Consider the following 16308-nt stretch of genomic DNA (forward strand, 5'->3'; position numbering starts at 1 on the left):
AAATAAAAAAGCTTTGAGCTGTTTTTTGCTATATAGGCCTACTGTAGTGGCATATGAATGATGATATTTATTGCAAGTTTAAATCTTTGTTAAGAATTGGCACGCATTATTTTGCCTTTGATAAAATTTCTAAAATCTGTAGTGCTATTAAACTTTACCATAGTAAATATTAATGTATTACTACAGTTGATCAATTTACCATATTACAGAATATTATAGTAAACATTAACAAAATTTAGTAGTTAATATAACACAGCATGCCACAGTATTTTTGTGGGTATTGTTAGGCCTGTTATAAAATAACTAAGTTAATTCAGACCGGTTTATATAAATATAGTTACTTGCAAAATATATAAGTGTCGTGCAGAAATATAATCTGCTCTCTGTTAATTGATCGTTTAATTTATTTTATAAAGCAGTGTACATACAATCGAAAATATTTGATCGTCTTTGATGTGTTTAGTGTTTGAACAGCCCTCTCCGTCCCACAATGCACTGCAGCACTCGGCCTTTGAAAAACCGGCGCGGCTAATTCAAGATGGCGGAGCTCGAGCAGCTGTTAGACGAGAGTGAGTAATAAAATTAACTCGGTACTAAATATTTATACTCTTCCTTTTTGGGATTGTATGCGGTATAAAGTGCCTTGCAACCGCATGTCGTTCGCACAACATTTCAAATGCGTTTAATTGTTGTAAGTGATGTTAAAACAAACGTAAAGTTATTAGCTGTGAGGCTAACGCGCTAATAGTTAGCTTTTTAAGGCTACTGCTGTAAATAAAAATCACCTCTGAGGTGATTTTCGTGCTAAGTGTTCTTTCTATTGATTAGAGATTAACCAAAACGGTTTTTATAGGTCAGTGTTTGGTGTAGTGGTTAAAATACGGCTTTAGTAGAGACATACAGGCGTTTACAGGGTCGTAAGACGATGACAGCTGCTGGGTTTTGTTGTTTTTGTCAGTATGGTTGTGTGGTAAAAACACTCCCAGTATGGTTTAAACACTTCCCACATGAAAAATCACAATAAAAATATCCTTTCTTACGAGACCGTTCTGGCATATGGATTTGTTCTGCTTTCTTATAATAAATATGAGCTTATTATTGAATCCACTCTCAATGATATGCCTGGTTTGTTTATATTACAGTAGAATGGATAAGGGTGTCATTGTGGTTGGTTGGTTTTGTTATTACTATTAATATTTTAAATAGTGGTACCACTGTTGTGTCTTTACTGTGAGTTAGGGCATTTAAAAAGTAACAACTATTTGTGATTTTGCCTAACTTATACTATTATTAGTAGGGCTGCATAACGATTAATCGCAACTAATCGTTTGCAGAATAAAATTATTATTTATAATTTATCATATGTGTGTGTGTATTGTGTTTAATAACTCATGTATATACATGCATGTGTAATTTTTATAAAAAATGATGTGTATAATAAGTATTCCTATTTATATATAATATGAATTATATTTAAATATAAAGATGTGTACACATGTTAATATATTTCTTTAATATATACATGCATGTGTTTGTATATTTATATGTATAATTATACACAATACACACAAATATATATGATGTAAACAAAAACTTTTATTCTGCAAACGATTAGTTGCGATTAATTGTTATGCAGCCCTAATATAAACTGATGGTGTTTGCATGGATCACCCTGGTTAGTGGAATGTTAAAGGTGTAATAATATTGCATAGCAAATAGTGAGACTGTGTTAAGCCTTTTATGTACTAACTTTGCGATTTTATTACGAAATTATGCTTGCAAACTTACATGGGTCGATCTATGACTATGTCGATTGGGCTTATTCATTTTGCTCTTTAAATGGCATTAGTTTTAATCGTATGTTGCCTTTGTACATTTTATATCTTGAAATATTTCAAATTCTTTTGTTTGCAGGCTCTTCAGCTAAAGCCCTTGTAAGTTTAAGAGGTAAGTTAATTTGTTTCTATATTTTTAATTCGATTCACATTTATTTTTATAGCACTTTTCACAATGCATAAAGCTTTTTTACATACAGTTTTTATTATGACAGTAGCTGCATTTCCATTACCCTTTGAATTGCACAAATTGACATTGCGAATTAAAAATACGGCCAATGGAAACGCGTCAATTTGCGCAATTTGAAGGTTAATGGAAACGCTGCTACTTATTGTTTTTCCACTGTTCTTTTTTTTCAAACAAAATGCATGGTGAAGTAGGTTGTGAATTTTAAAAAATGAGACTTAAAATGTAGTAGTATCGAAATTAATATTTGCACATTTGATTATACGATCTATTATGCATTTTTGGTTTGTCAGTGCACCCCGTTACATAAGCTAAATCATGTTTTTTCTCTAACAGAAGGAAGTTTGTCTAATACTCTAAATGAGAAGAACAATTTACCAAAATCTCAAAACACCAGAGGAAGGAGCACTTACACTTCTATGGAAACAGTAAGTTTTCCTGGCAGGATTTTAAAATTCCCCTATTTTGGTCTAGGGTTTACCCACTTGGTTTATTCCTTAGCCAACAAGGAGTTCAAAGAGAAGTCGGCTGTCATGTGAAGATGAGGAGCGGCCGCTCGCCTCCAGATCTCCCAGGAGAAGTCAGAGGGTCACCACTGTGCCTCAGGTCAGACTGGAAATAATACCTATACTAAAATACAATTTTTCAAACATTTTTCAATCTATTACAAAAAACTAAACCTGTAAATGTTTTGCCTGTACAGAAACTCGCAAATGTCGCAACGCCAGATAAAAAAGCATCGCAGAAAATTGGCCTGAGATTGCGAAATCTCCTAAAGTTACCCAAAGCACACAAATGGTGCATCTATGAATGGTTCTACTCAAATATTGACAGGTATGAGTAACATGTTAAGTGCAATCTTTGTATAAAATGATGGCAATCTCTCTAATACTTTTGTTTTGTTTTTAGACCTTTATTTGAGGGAGACAATGACTTCTGCCTATGTTTGAAGGAGTCTTTTCCCAATTTAAAGACTAGGAAGTTGACCAGAGTGGAATGGGGAACAATCAGAAGACTTATGGGCAAACCTCGAAGGTTCATCGACCTCTCTTTTTAACAATTTGCTAATGTAATATGCAGTACCTAACTGCACTGCTACATTTTCATATGTTTTGGATCTAAATATCGTGTGTCTTCCAGATGTTCCTCTGCGTTCTTTACCGAAGAGCGAATGGCTCTTAAACAGAAGAGGCAAAAAATGCGTCTCCTGCAGCAGAGGAAAATCACAGATATGTCTCAATGCAAAGACCTGCCGGATGAGATTCCTTTGCCCTTGGTCATTGGCACTAAAGTTACAGGTGGGAATCTGATTATATGGTTTTGATATTTGACTTAATATAGCAATATTAAATAAGACCAGTTCTTGAGTTTTACTTTAGAAACAACAAATACGTATACACATTCAGTTGAAATGTTTTATTTTAACTTTTTGTTTGATTATTTTTAACCTGCAGCTCGTCTCAGGGGTGTCCATGATGGGCTTTTTACCGGTCAGATTGATGCGGTAGATACAAGTGCAGCCACGTACCGTGTGACCTTTGACAGGAATGGGCTCGGCACACACACTGTTCCTGACTACGAAGTGCTTGTAAGATTAACTCTGCCTACTCCTACAGAAATTAATGTTTTGACTTCAGCCATTTTATACAACTGGCTGAATCAGTAAATCTTGTCTGTTCATAAAAAAACTACAATCCCAGGTCAGACACTAACTGGGTGATTCTCACGAAATCCAGACTTAGAAGGTGTCCATCATTTTTTTTTTAAACCCTTGAAGCCAATTTTTTTTGCACATATAAGATTAAGGTCTGAACTTACTATAACCATTATTTTTAGAGGATTTAAAAAAATATTTCCTATAGAATTATTTACATTTTTTAGATTATCATTATCAAAAATTATCATTACCGCAACATGATATTACATTACATATATGCATTTACAAACTCATGTTTCAGTAATGAGAACTAAAAAGTTGTCTAGGTACTATAACAAACAAAATGTAAACTTTTATCTGGAGAGAAAAAATAAGAACTGCTTACCTGGTAGCCATCTTGAGTGTCACAGTCAATTATGTCCCTTCCAACAATTTTTTTGTTGAAAAAGTTAGTTCCTTGAGGGCTTAAACAATGATTGAAAATTGTTGCGGAGGATGAGAAAATTGGTACTGGACACATTTATATTCCTTATTATTGTCTCTACATTTACCAATGATCACCAAATACCACATGTTTCTTTACTGTAAATGTTTATAGTATAACATGCACTGAAGCTTTTAATTTTTTAGAGTTTTTAATTATAAATATTTTCATGTCAAATAACCCAAATCTAGTCATGGACATGTTGCGGTAATGAAAATTTCCCCTTAAATGTGGAAAAACAAACAAAATCATGTGCAAAATAGTATGTGAAGAGATGTTTGTAACTGTATGCTTCTTATTTTGATTATTACTTTGCATTTACTTTTTTATCAAAATGTTTCATGACACCTCAAAAGACTAATTTAGCGAGAATCACCCAACTGTGTGTTCACACCAGACGTGGAAGAGGTTGCAAAAACGCGCTATTTGCGCGTAATTGGATGCTTGAACGCTTTGAGTTTACTCGCTTCATTCGCGCGTGAAATTCTAGTCATTCGAGACATTCACGCATAAATTCGCATCATGGGAGGGGCTTATGCCTGTCCAGCAGATTCAAGCTTTCACCCACTCCTAAGCAAATGTTCAAATAGGCACTATGTTTACTTTTTGACTGCAGATTTGAATATTATACATATATATATTCTTGCCTAAACTAATCTTAAAACTACACTTTGTGTCTCTGTAATATTGAGAAACGCCATTTCTGTTTGTTGGGTTATTAGGACATTGCTTAAAGATATAGCTGAAATTGAGTAAACTTACCAGATTGCTCGACCTCCTCACTCACTTTCTTCCAAACAAGATCCTTTTAATTCCTGTAAAAGTACGAAGATGTCTCGTATAGCGATGATGATTGTCCTCCATTGTGGTTTTGAATTTCTGCCTCGACTCGCTTACTGTTATTGCATCACTGCTAGAGCAAGCACCTGATTGGTTAGCGCGATGCGAAAATCCGACAAAGTTACGATTTTTCAACTGGCGTGTCCACGCTCAAAACGCTCAATTTGCACTGCGCCATTCGTGCAAGGATGCCTATTCGTGTCTTTGCATTGACTTAACGTGTAAATCACTCACGCTTGCCACCTCTTCCGCATCTGGTGTGAACAGAGATGCGTTTAGCTGTATACATAAACATTTTGTATCGTATCAGTGTTTGTCCAGACGTATCTGGCAATTTGGGAGCCTGAAACCTTTTTTTTCTTGGGTCTCAGAGTGGATCAATGTGAACATGACACCCTTGCGGTCATCATGCCAAGTCTCGACCCTAGTCAGACAGCGCTAGTTCACATAAACAACAACAACAATGGCGGACTAACAAACTTTTATGGACAACAACATGGTTTATGCGCATTCTCCAAGTCTTCTCCGTTTTTAGGCTATCCCTATGGCAGTATTACAGTGCCACATACTGGTCTAGCATGAATACTGAATCGATTTGACTCAGTTTCAGTGGTTTCATGTGTATGCAGATATCTCTTGAGACGACACCGTGTTTACGGACATTTTAGAACAATCTTTTTCCTCTGATAGGGAATGCTCTGGCTTTGTGTGCACGTGGTCTAAAACTTTCCAATCCTTCTTTTCCAGAGTAACGAACCTAACGAGACGATGCCCATATCTGCCTTCGCTCAGAAACAGCGTCCGCCTCGTTTCCAGAACTTTCTCACCCCACCACGTGGCTCTTACCCCAGCTCGACCCAATCCATCTTAATGGTAGGATTTGTTTCCCACTTGTGTCCGATCTAAACCCGCAGTCCACTGCTTTAAATGATAGATGTTTAATCGGAATACCATAAAGACAATGATCATAAGATCCTCTTGCTCTCTCACCAGGATAATGACCCGCTGTTCAGTCAGTCCCCATGGAAAGGTAAACTAACAGGAACTGATGGAGAGACACTGGGTGGATTTCCTGTCAAATTTCTTGTGCAAGTGGTGAGCATTTTATCTGCGGATATTATCCGTTTAAACTTGCTCAGAATGGTTATTCACATTTGGCTGTATTTTTACCTTTAGACTCGCCTGTCTAAAATCCTCATGATTAAAAAAGAACACATAAAGCATTTGAAGGAGATGAATACAGAAGCAGAAAAACTGGTAAGAGTGTTTGTGTACATAATTAATACATAATGCCAAGATAAAATGTACTCCAGATGTAAAATGTTTAATTATACAAGGGTCATATTTGTAACAAAAATGTTTGCTTTTGCATGATCCTGCCTCAACGGCAAATTGTTTCAGTATAAATACATGGTGCACCTTTAACAGTTCAGTCCAATTTCCACCCATCAATCAAAGCAATGTGTTATTGTTTTTTTGCAGAAGTCTTATTCCATGCCCATCGGTTTGGATTTACAGAAGAGATATGCCACAACAGTCCTCGACCTTGAACAGCTCAACAAGGATCTCAACAAGGTCTTACATGAAGTCCAGCAGTTTTGCTTTGAGGTATGTTTGTGTGTCCCACATCACACTTTTTTCCAGACTTTCTCCGCAAGCCCAGATTCATAATAAATTAGTTGATTGTCGAATCTCAACCTGATTGGCTCGCTATTCTCAACAATATTCTGACGTAGGCATTCACTTGTTGAGGTTGTTTGATTTATCTTTGCTTTTTTGTGATCTTTATACAGCTTGCCCCAGATCAGGGCATGCAGCCCGCAGACCAGCCCAGTGAGCTCAGAAGACGCTGCGAGGAGGAGTCTCAGGACGTCGTGCGGCTCATTAACACATTGCCTGATGGAGAGCAGCGTGTTCAAAACCCCGGTCTCACCCAGCTGGTCTCCCGTCTCACAGCATTGCTCTTGCAGATCAGGGTGCGAGATTGAACCAGAAACACCTCATGTTAATGTTATTTGCTGCTGTCAACATGTGAAATACGGTTATTGATCATGTTTTCATGCTTTTTATTTTTTGCAGTGTTTGGCTGAAGGAGGTGACCTGAATTCATTTGAATTCAAATCGCTGACAGACTCTCTGAACGACATAAAAAGTTCAATAGATGACTCCAACCTCAGGTAATGCAGATTTGTTTCACTTTCGATACTGGACTGCAGGTTTACTTCAATTTAGTGTTTTCATTTCCATTTTAAAGTGACACTCAACTTTTTTGAAAATATGCTCATTTCCCAGCTCCCCTAGACTAAAACATTAGATTTTTTTACCGTTTTGGAATCCATTCAGCTGATCTCTGGGTCTGGCGGTACCACTTTTAGCATAGCTTTAAGCTTAGCATAATCCATTGAATCTGATTAGACCATTAGCATTGCGCTAAAAAAATAACCAAAGATTTTCAATATTTTTCCTATTTAAAACTTGATTCTTCTGTAGTTACATCATGTAGTAAGATCGACTGAAAATTAAAAGTTGTGATTTTCTAGGCAGATATGTCTAGGACTTATACTCTCATTCTGGTGTAATAATCAAGGACTTTGCTGCCGTAACATGGCTGCAGGAGGCGCAGTGATATTACGCACTGCCCGAAAATAGTCCCCTTGGTACCGTATTTTCCGGACTATAAGTCGCACTTTTTTCATAGTTTGGCGGGTCCTGGAACTTAGGTTCTGGCGCAACTTATACTTCAGCCGAGTCCGCTCTATGCTGCTCCTGTATTTATGTAATTCAATGGATTTAGTGATGTGGAATGAGTTCGGGACCTTTTTGAACTTGATTTGGCTTGTCGTGTTAATTTAGCCTCCCGGGTATATTAAGTATGCTATTGTATATTGTGTAATATACAATATTACATTTACGGACCCCTTTTCAGCCTGCTGTTTTGTGCTATTGTTTAGTTGAATAACTTGCCTGTCCAGATTAAATGTCTGTTCTTCGGCTTGGATTTTGGGAAATCATTTTCTGAATAAACGCGACGTGTAGTCCAGTGCGACTTATATATGTTTTTCCTCTTCAAAATGCATTTTTGACTGATGTGATTTATATTCCAGGGCAATTTATTGTCCGGAAAATACGGTAACTTTCAATAGCAGGGAACTATTTTTTGCCATTATTGGACAAACTGATTAATCCAGGTGTGTCTGATTATTGTTGTTGTGACTACTGAGGTCAGGCACACCTGGATTAATTAGTTTGTCCAATAATGGAAGACAGGAAACAAGGAGCTGGCTGAAGTTCAGGAAGTAGTGCAGCTGGGCATAAAGTCTATTGTGTCTCCTGCAGCCATGTTACAGCAGCAAAGTGCTTAATTATTAAGCCAGAATGAGAGGATAGTTCCTAGCCATATCTGCCTAGAAAATCACAACTTTTAATTTTTTGTCGTTCTTCATACACAATGTTACTACAGAAGAGTCAAGTTTTAAATAGGAAAAATATCGAAACCCTTTGGTTATTTTTTAGCGTGATGCTAATGGTCTAATCAGATTCAATGGATTATGCTAAGCTATGCTAAAAGTGCTAGCACCAGACCTGGAGATCGGCTGAATGGATTCCAAAACTGTAAAAATTTAATTTTTCACTCTAGGGGAGCTGGAAAATAAACATATTTTTAAAAAAGTGTAGTGTCCCTTTAAACTCTTTCACCGCCAGCATTTTTCATGATTTTCACAAAAGTTAAATGCCTTCCAGAAAATGCTCCTTTTTAAATATATAAACATACAATATATGAAATAAAAGAACAGACCCTCTGCTTTCAAACAAAAAAATCCGTTTCATCCTACCTTCATGTGTTCTGTTTTTATCACCTCTCAAATATGTGTAGGTTTCATCAAAAACAGCAATTTTTGAGCAAAAAGCTGAGATAATTCCATTTTGTGAAGGACTTTTGATAGAGATCAGATGCAGAGCGATCTTTAAAACATACACGGACATACAGCTGTTTGCCTAGGTAAAAAATACTTCCGGTTTTTATAAGTTGCGGAAGAGGGCCACCTGGTGGATAATAGCGGTATTGCAGATTGACGAGATATCTCGTCAATGGCGGGGAAAGAGTTAAAAGATCCATTTGTACCATTAATATATATGACTGTGTCGGTAAAAATCCATCTTAAGTAAGGGTGTCACGATTTCGATTTTAAATCGAAATCGATCTAAAAATAAGTCACAACCTCGAACTTCGAATTAAAAAATGGGATCGTCTCCCCCATGTCACGCCCGGTTGGCTTGCCAAGCAGAAGAAAAAAAAACTCTCTGAGATTTATATTTTAAACATAAGGGATGTATTGCTACAACTCCTTGAAATGCATATCATAAACAGGATTACTACCTAGTGATCTGACTTCGGACAAAGCGCAGCTGCTTATGACACGCTGGATTTATTTTTAGTGCAGGTGCATCCAAAAAGGAGTCCTCTCTCTACAAGCTCTCTCACGTAAAGTAAAGCCCACAAACCCCCATGCGAGGAAAAGCACGCAATGTGCATGTTAATGTGAAACTATAATAGTAATAATAAATAATAACGGCATAGCATTTTTTGTCTTTCAAAAAAAAGTAAAAACCGAGATTCGAATCGAATCGTGACCGTAAGAGTCGAAAATGTAATCGAATCGAGGATTTGGAGAATCGTGACACCCCTAATCTTAACTCTTTCCCCGCCATTGACGAGATATCTCGTCAATTAAGAGAAAACGCTTCCCCGCCAATGACGAGATTTTCCGTCTTTCCGCAATACCGCTATTATCCACCAGGTGGCGCCCTTCCGCAACTTTTTAAACCCGGAAGCATTGCCCTATGGCAAGCTGCTGCATGTCCGTGTCTGTTTTAAAGATCGCTCTGAATATGATCTCTATGAAAAGTCCGTCACAAAAATGGAATTATCTCTGCTTTTTGCTCAAAATGTGGTGTTTTTGCAAAAACCTACCCATATTCAAAAGCTGATTGCAAAAGAACCACTGAAGGTAGGATGAAACGGTTTTTTTTTTGTTTGAAAGCAGAGGGTCTGTTCTTTCATTTGGTATATTGTATGTTTATATATTTAAAAAAGCAAATTTTCTGGAAGGCATTAAACTTTGGTGAAAATCATGAAAAACGCTGGCGCTGGCTGGCAACTTTTTTTAAAAACGCTGGCGGTGAAGGAGTTAAGTAATTTACTGTTTTCAGCATAAACTCATCCTACATAATGTAAAGAAAATATAATCATGATATCTTTAATATTGACTGAGTATGATCATAACAAAGAATGAAATCAAACTTTATCCCTTTTCACACAGAGATAATTGAAAATATGTCCAGGATTTGTCTGTGATCATTAGATTTTTGGTTCATTAACACTGCCGACGATTTTCCGGAATCTGTGTGTGCATTCACACACATACCATAAACACATGTGTCTGAAGTTTGCTAATTTGTAATTTCTCTCTCGAGAAACCACGCGTCTGCATTTTTGTTTATGGCAAGATCATAAGGAAGGAGTGTGCCATGTGCTGTGCTGTCATGCCGGTGAATGATCTCGAGCTTAGTGATGAGCTCCCTGATCTCTGCTTTAGTCCAGTTTGCCGACATTTCTCCTCATGAATGTTGATTTGCGTTTAAATCCCTGTGTCAAAGAGTTTACCCATAACTTCTGGTTGTGATGACACGCGCGTCCTCACTACGGCACGCCCCTTCCGGCATTGTTTCTTTGTTTTGTTCACACAAAATGCTTTCCGTGAATGTTACGGCAATGTTACTATGTCCTTTTTACGGGAGCAATCCCAGAACATTTAAGGGACGTGTCTCTGGTTCCAGCAAATTTCTGTAAAATTGGCAAAGTGCTGTGTGAATGGGGTTTCTGATGTTCTTAATCTCAAAATGTGTGAGATTTAGCCTAGATTTTACAGACAGGGTCACATATGTGCATTTTAAGTATAAATGTGCCTCATTTCTATAATCTCTCTTCTACAGCTGTTTCCAGGATAACGTGGAGATACACGTAGCACATATACAGAGCGGTCTAAGCCAACTGGGTAACCTTCATGCTTTCTCTGCCAACAACACTAACAGAACGTGACAGAAATTAAACTCATCATCATCCCAGAATCCAATCACCCGTTCGTTTCTTCAACCCACATTTGTTCTTTGTTTATTCACGTTGAAGAGGTCAAAATATGTTCTGTATTTGTACCGGCACAGGTACTGTTAAAATCCCATGCCTAGTGGCACCAAAGTGTCTTAGGTGATGTTGAATCAGCTAGCATGCGTGCTAGAAAAAAGTGGGGCAAAGTTTTATAGGAATGTTTTGACCGTCATTGCAAATGTTGCTCACACTCAATGTGAAATAAATGTAAAGTTCCCTTATTTTTATTGATGGTTTTCAACAAGGACGCATGCCGAACGGCACTCCTCATTGCAGTTTTTGTTTGTTAAAACTGTTTGGCCTATTTTATTCTCTCGCTCTGGACTTTTACAAAACGTCGAGTGTACCAAGAGCAGAGGTACTGTTTTCAATATGTTCTGTAAGTTTTAAATATGTACATTGTAGATAACTGTACAGTTCGCTTAAGATATATCAATAAATGATCATATATAGGTTAACGTGGATGTTTTTTGACTTGTCAGATTTGGGTATTTTTGCAAAGCAGCCTATTTCTGTAAGTCTTGAACTGTGTGGATTGAAACACTTAGAATAAAATTTACTTTCCCCACTGATGTATGTTTTTAAATTCGTTAGTTTGGTGGGGTTTTTTACCTGTATGTTTATGCATGATACAAAGTGTTTGTAAATAAATCGATTTCTATTATCTTCATAAAGTCTCAGAGTCTGCATTGTCATGTTTAATAGGCATTTATTTTGCTTGAGAAATGTCTCCCCTACCTACACGTACATAATATATACAATATATCTGGAATATACAAAATAAATATCTGATTTTCAAACCTTGAGTGTTTTGGCATGCAGATCAAATCTGTACAATGAATAAATCACATCTCTAAATAAATCCATTAAAACCACACATAGCTTCCTTCTCCCAATCCGAATCGGAGTCTGAAAACTCAACAGCTTCATTTGCCCTGATGGGAGAGAAGGTCCCAAAATTCCCTGGCTGGACAACGACCGGCACGTTCTGGACCGAACAGGTGACGTGTTTGGGTGAAGACATCAAGAAGTTATTCTGAGGAGGAAGAGGAGGAATAACAACCTTCATCTCTGGCCCAATGGTCTTGTTCGGTGGAAAGTTGTCATACTCCACCAAAAATTGCTTCATTGTAGATTTTGCATGGCTTGTAGCGGTGAACTGTTCGTGTGCTTTGGGATACTGTTGCGTGTAACTGCGAGGAACCACGACGCTCAGGTGATCCGTGTTGATCTGGTTCTCCTCGGTTCTGCTGAACATGCAGGGAGCGCTTGGGTTGTACATGTCACCTTTCAAGGCGCATCTCTTCTCATCTGCAGAGTTCATCACTTGTTGATTAAAACTGTCTATCATGGCAAACTTGGGGGTTTGCTGGGTCTCCAGGGGTGTGTGGTTCTGATGTGTCATTAACTGGTTCATAAGGTGAGTGTTGGAGGTCAGAACATTTCCATTGGTCTTTGCTGGGAGTGGAATCCCCACCTGGCGTCGTGATTTGGCTCTTCGATTCTGGAACCAAACCTGAAGAGAGGATGAACATATGTATTAAGGAATCTGATGGATTTAAAGTCTTATTTTAATTTGCATGATAAATTTAAACATCACAAACAAATTCTCACCTGAATTCTTGATTCTGGTAGACCGGTCAGTGCCTCAAGTTTCTCTCTTAAATAAATATCAGGGTATTTTGTGTCCAGGTAAACTTTCTCCAACACGTCGATTTGCTGCTGCGTAAAGTTGGTGCGTTTTCTGCGATGCGTAAAGAGGGCCATGCTGTCCGCCCTCGTGACCCCTGAATGCGCGCCGCCGAGATATTTCAGCTGTGCTCCGTAATCTAAATAAAAACAAGATAATATAGTTTAATTTACTCGTCTATTTTACTGAGATAATCTGCAAGAAAAGCCGTAAACACCAACCTGTCGTTTGAATGTTCATCCTCCTGTCCAAATCTGTGGTTGGATACAGCTGGAATTGTTTTAAATGTGATGCTCCGAGATTCCCGTGCACGACTGCCATAACGGTCTATTCCTTCTGGTGTTCAGCGACGACTGATTTGACTTCGCTTCGAGTGGGGTTTTATATCCACCCTACCGGCCTTTGCGTAAAGGTGATCAAAGCTGAAAGGTGTCAATGCGCACCGGCTGGCACTGCGCCTTTACGCAGGACGTCGAGCGCAGATCTGTCAGGTAGGGAACAGGTGTGAATATGTGCCATTGGCGAAGCATTTGCATTTGTTAAAGGTTCGTGTGTGAGTTTAATGGGATCTCCACCCGAATACACATGACTTGAAAAAACATCTACGTGTATTGTTGAATGAGATGTTGTCGTTGCATCCTGAAGGACACCCTCAGCTTGCAGGCTTTGGACTGAAAGAACCCCATTTCCTCCAGACTGGTTTCCTGATTTTTACAAAAAAAAAATCTGCAATTGGATCAGATGAGTTATTGCATTTTCTTCAACCAATTTTTTAGCATTAACTGTTTTAAATGACATTGGTTTAGTAATTTGTTAAATTATTTTTATGTTTTATTGAGTGTAAGGACTATTGGGCAGACTAGTTAGTTGGGCACCAAGTCTGACTCTGTTTGGGATGAAATTGAACAAACACATGGCTCCATAGGGTCCAAATCATAGGGTCCAACACACAAATAAGCCAAGTCCAAGTAAGTGTTTTTCTTGATTGTTTTTGCATTAATTATTTACAATCTTTCTTGTAATCTGCATTGTATACCTGGTGAAAGACATATTTTTTTCCACTGTATACTACTACATGGTTCAAATAACAATAAACTAAGCTAAAATGAAGTACATGCTTGGAGTACTTTAACGGTAATTCTTATGTATTCCCTCCTTTAATCCCCATGAATTCATTCTTTTAGTCTTAAGTGCATCCACTAGATGAAAATTTTTAACTTTGATCAGATCGATGGCCCCAATGATTAACTCACCTATTCACAAATACAGCCTTCTGGAAACATCAAACATAAGGTCGTGGCTTTTGATGCAGACAACTGCCACAGCTAATGATCAGCCATTAACACATGACATGCCATCGTTGATAGACAAAGCTTTCTCACCTGTAAATACCTCCATAGACAGAGGGATTAGCCAATGGCATTTTCCCCTTAATGATACACCATTGTTGACATCATTTGTCTAGACAGTTGTCTACAGGTTTTCCCTTTTCCTTTCTTTTTGAAAAGGTTGATTTGAAAAATCAATATTAAAAGGTGAAAACGTGTAACAACAGTGCAAATTCTGTGTAATAAAAGACATCCTTTCTAAATTGTGTGTTTTTATAGTGATTAACCTAATCATTAAGCAAACTCTACATCTTGTAACATGTATATAATGTATATTGAGTAAACACATATTATGTATGTTGTATAACAGGTTTATATTTTTTTACTTTACACTGCAAAATATGATTTTCAAGAAAAAAAATCTTAGTATTTTTGTCTTGTTTTCAGTAAAAATATCTAAAAATTCTTAAATTAAGATGCTTTTTCTTGATGAGCAAAACAACCCAAGAAAATAAGTCTAGTTTTTAGACCAAAAATATCAAATTTAAGTGATTTTGTGCATAAAACAAGCAAAAAAAATCTGCCAATGGGGTAAGCAAATTTTTCTGGAATTTAGTGTTCAATATTTTTTCTGTTTACCCCATTGGCAGATTTTTTTGCTTGTTTTATACACAAAATCACTTTAATTTGATATTTTTGGTCTTAAAACTAGACTTATTTTCTTGGGTTGTTTTGCTCATCAAGAATAAACATCCTAATTTAAGATTTTTTAGATATTTTTACTGACTAGACAAAAATACTAAGAATTTTTTCTTGAAAATCATTTTTTGCAGTGTATAGTAATGTTACAATTTCTCCATAAGATAAATTAAGACATTTTTAAAACTTTATTCTTGAAAAGAATCACTAAGATAAACATCCACACTGCAAAAAAATGATTTTCAAGAAAAATGTCTTGAACATTTTTCTTAAACACAAATTCAAGAAAATTTGCTTACTCCATTGGCAGATTTTTCCTTGTTTTATGCACAAAATCACTTAAATTTGATATTTTTGGTCTAAAAACTAGACTTATTTTCTTGGGTCGTTTTGCTCATCAAGAAAAAACATCTTAATTTAAGAATTTTTAGATATTTTTACTGAAAACAAGACAAAAAATACTAAGATTTTTTTTCTTGAAAATAATTTTTTGCAGTGCAAGGATGTGTTTTAGCAATAAACTCCAACTCCAGAGGATTCAGCTCAAACCTTTAACATCTAAAATTGAAATGGCGAGTGCTAAGATGTTTTGTTATATTAAATATATATAAAAATAGCTGAATAAATAAATTATAATGTTTAAAGTGTTATATAAGTTATAATGCTACATATATGAAATTAACCCTTTAACTGGCACAGCCCTTTTTGAGTGGTGGGGAGGTGAAAAGATGATGTACCCCTTCAAATTAATATAACTCTCGCATTTTTTAGGTTTAGAAGTTACAGAAGTGTCTGGAGGTGAAAATATAAATATATTTTTATAGCAGTTTACATTTATTTGTAATAAATAAAAAATGCAAAATAGTATTATTTTTAATACATGAAATGATAAAAAACTGAGGTTTGTGTTGATTTACTGTGAGGTTTGCTGCATACTCTTGTCACAAATGAATAAATTACAGTTACTGCATTATTATTACTGGTTAAAAATGAAATATGGAAACTGCATTTTTAGACCTTTCCAACAATATGTAGTTTGTCGTAATAGATTAACATTTATAAATATTGAAGTAAACTTCAGTGCCAGTTAACGGGGAAAACCACCCAAGCACTATTCTGGTAAAAGTTTTAACCTAGTTCTGAGGATTCCTTATATCTAAAACCAAGTAGGGTTAATCGGTTGCAAACCTCACTTTTATGATATTTTATATATATATATATATATATATATATATATATATATATATATATATATATATATATATATATATATATATATATATATATATATATATATATATGACCCTGGTCATAAGTTGCATGGGTATGCTTGTAGAAATGGCCAACAAAGACATTGTATGGGTCAAAATTATTGAATTTTCTTTTATGCCAAAAATGATTAGGATGTATTATGTTACCGTA

General features: G+C 36.3%; 2 protein-coding genes across 2 annotated transcripts; one reads left to right on the plus strand and one right to left on the minus strand.

Annotated features, from left to right (window-relative positions):
* The first annotated feature begins 493 nt into the window (after positions 1-493).
* lin9 (lin-9 DREAM MuvB core complex component) lies at positions 494-11843 on the plus strand. The gene is made up of 15 exons (XM_065256308.1): positions 494-569; positions 1915-1947; positions 2359-2450; positions 2524-2628; positions 2726-2856; positions 2932-3057; positions 3163-3320; positions 3477-3610; positions 5751-5876; positions 5997-6098; positions 6180-6260; positions 6486-6611; positions 6797-6979; positions 7083-7180; positions 10998-11843. Exons 1-15 carry the CDS (start codon positions 539-541, stop codon positions 11101-11103), a joined length of 1632 nt encoding a protein of 543 aa, XP_065112380.1. The 5' UTR covers positions 494-538; the 3' UTR covers positions 11104-11843.
* Positions 11844-11944: 101 nt separating this feature from the next.
* On the minus strand, positions 11945-13211 carry mixl1 (Mix paired-like homeobox). The gene is made up of 3 exons (XM_065256309.1): positions 13081-13211; positions 12784-12998; positions 11945-12685 (listed from the first exon to the last, which is right to left on the minus strand). The coding sequence occupies exons 1-3, from the start codon at positions 13178-13180 to the stop codon at positions 12023-12025; spliced, it is 978 nt and encodes a 325-aa protein (XP_065112381.1). The 5' UTR covers positions 13181-13211; the 3' UTR covers positions 11945-12022.
* Between the last annotated feature and the right edge of the window lie 3097 nt (positions 13212-16308).

This window comes from Paramisgurnus dabryanus, chromosome 12 (genome assembly GCF_030506205.2).
Source record: "Paramisgurnus dabryanus chromosome 12, PD_genome_1.1, whole genome shotgun sequence".
NCBI lineage: Eukaryota > Metazoa > Chordata > Actinopteri > Cypriniformes > Cobitidae > Paramisgurnus > Paramisgurnus dabryanus.